This window comes from Eleutherodactylus coqui, chromosome 13 (assembly GCF_035609145.1).
Source record: "Eleutherodactylus coqui strain aEleCoq1 chromosome 13, aEleCoq1.hap1, whole genome shotgun sequence".
NCBI lineage: Eukaryota > Metazoa > Chordata > Amphibia > Anura > Eleutherodactylidae > Eleutherodactylus > Eleutherodactylus coqui.
In genome coordinates this window covers 88,837,148-88,842,369 of record NC_089849.1, presented here as the reverse complement: position 1 = coordinate 88,842,369, position 5,222 = coordinate 88,837,148, and the positions used below count along the sequence as shown (strand labels likewise).

The 5,222-nt window shown below is 44.5% G+C and overlaps 1 protein-coding gene across 1 annotated transcript; it reads right to left on the bottom strand.

Annotated features, from left to right (window-relative positions):
• Positions 1-2,660: 2,660 nt before the first annotated feature.
• LOC136587417 (nuclear factor 7, ovary-like) lies at positions 2,661-4,148 on the bottom strand. Its single transcript, XM_066585985.1, has one exon. The coding sequence runs from the start codon at positions 4,146-4,148 to the stop codon at positions 2,661-2,663; it is 1,488 nt and encodes a 495-aa protein (XP_066442082.1).
• Positions 4,149-5,222: the final 1,074 nt, after the last annotated feature.

Sequence of the window (5,222 nt, the reverse complement as noted above, 5' to 3'; positions counted from 1 at the left end):
GGGTTGATCCAGGGATTAGTCTGATTGCCAATTGGGAGTCGGGAAGGAATTTCCCCCCAAAAGGGCTAATTGGCTGCTGCCTCTTGGGGTTTTCGCCTTCCTCTGGATCAACAACATAGGAGGATTAATAGGCTGAACTAGATGGACATTGTCTTCATTCGGCCTTACGAACTATGTTACTATGTATTGATATGCCACTGAATTATAGTAATCATTTAGCACACAGAAGAACTTTATAACTAATCTATGATGCTACAGCCAGAGATTGAGGGGGGGTTTATGACATTTTATTGCTATTTTATTTTTCAACTTAACCAAACCATACACCAAATATTAATTTATTAAATTGCACACAATGTCACTGGAGTGCCCATTCAGTACTACGGCACCACATCATGTGACCGTGATGACGTATATATAGGTCACATGGGCTTGTAGGTAATCAGCCCAAGCCTGTAAATGGGCCGCCACCAATGGAAGTGTATTGGCTTTGCAGTGGTCACATCTCAATAAGCTTGTTGCCACTGCAGTCAAGATCAACAGAGACCAGACTGGAGCAGACAATGTGTGAGAGGAGGTTTTTTTCCCGGCACTACCTTCCAACCCCCCACCAATCCCTGCTACCAAGGCTGCTCTCACACAGGCTGTATTGGCTAACGTTACACACCGCAAGACATGGTAAGTTCCTCACTAAAATACGCAGGTAGACATTTTATAGCACGGATTGCAGAATAATTCCACCCCATGTGACAGAGTCCTTTGAATTACATGGTATGGCTGCTTCTGGGTCTTGGCCCTTCTTGCCACTGCCAATCCAGTTTTGAGTTGTGTTGAGTGGTCTAGTTGCTATGGATAAGCTTCCAACTTTCAGCATGCTTTTGGCAACCAATCCATCTCAAATTTATTCAACTTGCTTCTAAACTGAGGGTACAGAAAGGGCAAGTAGATGATGACCCCCTGTTCACATACCCTATAGTAAGGCCGGCTGCACACAGCAGGGCCCTACCCCCCAGCGGAATCCAGCCCCACCAGCAGCGGTGTCCGCACATACCTGTTCTTTCAGTCTTCACTCTGTACTGCAGATGGTCCGCACTACAAGCCGTCGGTCATGCGCGGTACACATTTTTTTTTAATAACTCCTGCTTTTTCTGCGGAATCAATGACCTTTCTGCAATTACATTATGGAAGTGTAGTGGCCCAGAGTTAGTGGGGCTCCTCCATAATGTTATATGTCTGTCTCGTGCAATTTTCCTGTCAGTGTCTTATGTGTGCATTTGGTATCTGTATTGCACCTCTGCAGCACTGAATGGGTTAATGTCTGGAAAATGTATCATGTTCTATGTCATGTGACTATGTCTTACATATGTAGTTGCAAGGGGAATACAAGTCAGTCTGTGAGTCTAGAGAGTTGGTCTTGCAAGAGTCTAAGGGCTCCCACACACTTGCATTTTTTTTAACGCGATTGTCAATGGGACTTTCTAATGTTAAAAACACAATGCACCAAAAACGCGAGTTGCGTTGCGTTTTTAACATTAGAAAGTCCCATTGACAATCCTGTTAAAAAACGCAAGTGTGTGGGAGCCCTAAGGCAGTCAGCAAGAGTCGTGATTAGTCTGTGTGTAGAGAATGGAGGAAGCTGAGCGATTCCCTTTTGCTTGGCCTGTGACCAGTCTACCCAGGATCTGCCGGTGCTACCACTAAGCACTGAGGGAGAAAGAAGGACCGCTGCTTGAGAGAGAAAGGCATCAGAAGTGTGAGTGTTGACCGGTAAAGTGTTGTAGAGAGAAAAAGAGTTGCCAGGAGCGGGATCACACTGATAACTAGGACTGTGGATTGTCCAGATTACTCCAAGCATCCTTCCTGTCACACCACCTTCTATGAGTGTAATTGTGCTAAACTACTGTTGTAAATTGGGATTTGCCGAAGTTACAGTAAACATACATTACCGAGCGTTCCCGGTTTGTCCAGAAAGTTTTCCTGTGTGTGGACTAAGGTATTTGCTTCACCGAGATTCACTGCAAAGGATGGAATGGTGGCATCATGAGTGACAAAGAACTTTAAGGTAACTCCTAGTTACTTTTCCATGTGACCTTCCCCAGCAGTAACTTGGTAGGGTCCAAAGCCACCCCCAGGGGAGGAGATGGTAGAGCCATAATTATCCTTATCTACTCTGCCATCTCCTCGGCTGTAGGCCTGCTCCTCAGACGCTGCAGAAGTGCCACGGATCGGACGGCTACCATTGACTTCAATGGAAGCTGTCCGAGCGTAATCCGCGGAAAAATGGAGCATACTGTGATTTTCCTTCTATTGCGGAAACCGCAATTGGTTTCTGCAATAGAGGAGAAAGAATCAATTTCCTATAGCATGCTATGGGAGCCTTTTGCTGCGGATCCACGTTGCGGACGCCCGCCGCGATTCCAGAGCAAATATCCAGCCCTGGGCAGAAGCCCTAAGTGCCAGGAGCCCGACCTGCAGCAAGCAGCTGATCACTGTGTCGGCTCCGATCTGAAAGGGCTAGTCATGAATGAGACAATACCTTTAAACTAACTCATCTCCTAAAGATAAAAAATGTATTTATTTTTGCACAAATTTAGTTAAATTAATCTTGAAACAAATCCTTTAAATATAACAAACCATAATCAATTCACAGATTGTAATAACTAATTTCTAATTCTTACCCAGCCCATATACACAGCAAGTATAAGATGAAGAGCTTCATTAAAGGTAGTGGAGTAAGTATGCAAGAGTCTTATCTGATCGGACAACTCATAAAACCCTATACAGCCGGCCTCATAATCCAGAAGTATTCCCAACCTCTGAGAAGATGGCTTGTGAGAAACACGAATGATGTTTCTGTTGTGTATAACAAAATATTGATTCAAATATCTGCACAGACCCCATGACTTGCCACTATGTCCAATGTGCGAGTGGTAGCCTTTCCTAGCAATGCTAGGATAGGACATTCCAAGCCTCCAATTGCCGGTGTGATCGGTCTCCACTTCTAAGAAATGTCTACCAGAAGAGAAACTCCTGGTACTTAAAACCTGGTTCTGTTGAAATCTCTCCGGTAGCTTTGGCCGATTCTGCTTGAAGTCTGACCCCGAGACACTTTTAAGATCACCACTAATATGTATATCATTAGAAGCCGTGTTAATGTCAAACTCAATGTCCTGCGCATGCTCAACGTAGAACCCCCTTTTTACATTGGTAACAATATCCGAAAGGGCTGTGTGTAGAGTCACCAAGACCAGGCCAACATCTAGATCAATCCTGTCCTGATCAAGGGCTTCCTCAATGTCCCCAATGTCATGCTTGACTGACTCTGATCTTGGCACTGCAGGCAAAGGCTTTGTCTTGGTATACAGCCCCTCCATGTCCTTTATATCTCTGGACAGTTTAGCTATCTTTGTCTCCAACTCACAGATGAGATCCCCAGCTGAAGCTCTGACCTGCTCTTCCTGGTTGGAGATGTCCTTCACGATCTTGTGTTCTAGGGCATTCAGCTGTGTTCTGGTGTCTCTAAACAATGTAACAACTCTCTCTGTTAATGCGGATGCTTTCTGTTGAGCTTCTTTTATGTATTGCTGTAAGTTCTTGACTCTTTCCTCTGTAGCCTTCTTGCTTTTGGCCAGTTTCTCGAGAACACTTCTTAGTTGCCCGTTCTCCTTATCGGAGGTCAGTGGTTCCACCTGGTGTCCTTGATGATTTTCCGAAAAGCAGCTGACACAGTTGTAAGTGGCGTCTTCAGAGCAGTAATACCTGAATCTTTTCTTATGGCTGGAACACGTGAAGTTCAGTTTAGTGAAGATGTGCTCCTCTGACTTGCTGTGAATTCTCAAGTGTTTATCACATAGCGAGACTTTACAATTCAAACAGGAAATAACAGCAGGTAGAGGAGAAAATGTGCAGTTCGAGCAAAAAATCTCACTGTCTTCATTCAAGGTTTTTTTCTTTGGAAGAACGGGATGTTCTTGAAACTCCACTATACAATCCGGACAGGTAAGATCTCCAGATGCCTCCTGGGTCTCCAGCATCTTGTTGCTACAATCCTTGCAGATGTTGTGTCTACATCTCAGCCTTTTAGGATCCTCACAGTTATTCAAACAGATTGAGCAGATGAGTTTATCTGTCGTGTCGGCAGACGCCATCCTCAGAAAACATTAGATGAGTCGGAAATATCTCAGAAATCTAGTACAGCTTGTTTTAACTTCCAAATTGGGGCAAGTCTGAACAGTCAGACCTCACCTTTATGAATATTATTAACCGTCTGCCTCTGGCTAGACTATAATTTCAACCTAATTTAATTCAAGTAAGGGAGTTGTACATGAGAGCATGGAAGTTTTTCTCTTTAGTCCTCCTATTAGGTAGATATATAAATATTTCTATAGTACAGCTGTTTACGTGGGAATAGGAGGCTGTAATTTTTCTGCAGCTGCTTCCATCGCCCCCCACGCTGTCCGCGAGGTTGCCATCTCCACGCTTGCTGGGATGTGCTGGTCCAAAGTGGCTAGCCTGGCTCCTCATGCCTCATATTACCTGCCACAGTTCTGTAAAGTTGTGCAGACGACAAGCCATATTGATGCGTGAAGGGTTAGTTATTATAGGCATAAGGAGAACTTTTTAGTCTTTTGGGTGTTTTTTTAAACCCCTTAGGCCGGCTGTGAGCCCGGCCACTGACCATGCGTACCTCATTAAACTGCATTGCAGATGATCGTGGAGACTCACAGGCATTCATGCACAGTACAGTTCTTTTTTTTTGTTTGTTTGTATGTCCCGCGTCGTAACGAATGGCACAGATACCCGCAGCCCATATACAATGTTAATGGTGTATGAGCAGCAGGTCAGATGTCTTTATTGAAGTCAATGGAGGCTGTCTGCACGGATTCCATGGCAAACTAGAGCATGCTGCATCATGGTACTGACAGCAGGCGCCTGATCAGCTGATGGCTGGGGATTTTCTGTGGCAGATCCCCAGAAATTAACTAATGATGACCTACCCTGAGGATAAGTCCTCAATAGTACTTTTGCTTAGAAAACTCCTTTAATGACATTGACTGTATGTTTAGGGGTTATTGTCCTGCTGCAGAAGAAATGTGGAGCTAATCAGACTCCTGGCTTGCATTGAGGACACCATAAATCTTGACCAAATTCCCACCGTTTACTAAAATGTAGCCCCAAACTTTCAAGGAATCTTTACCATGGTTCACTGCTGCCTGCAGACA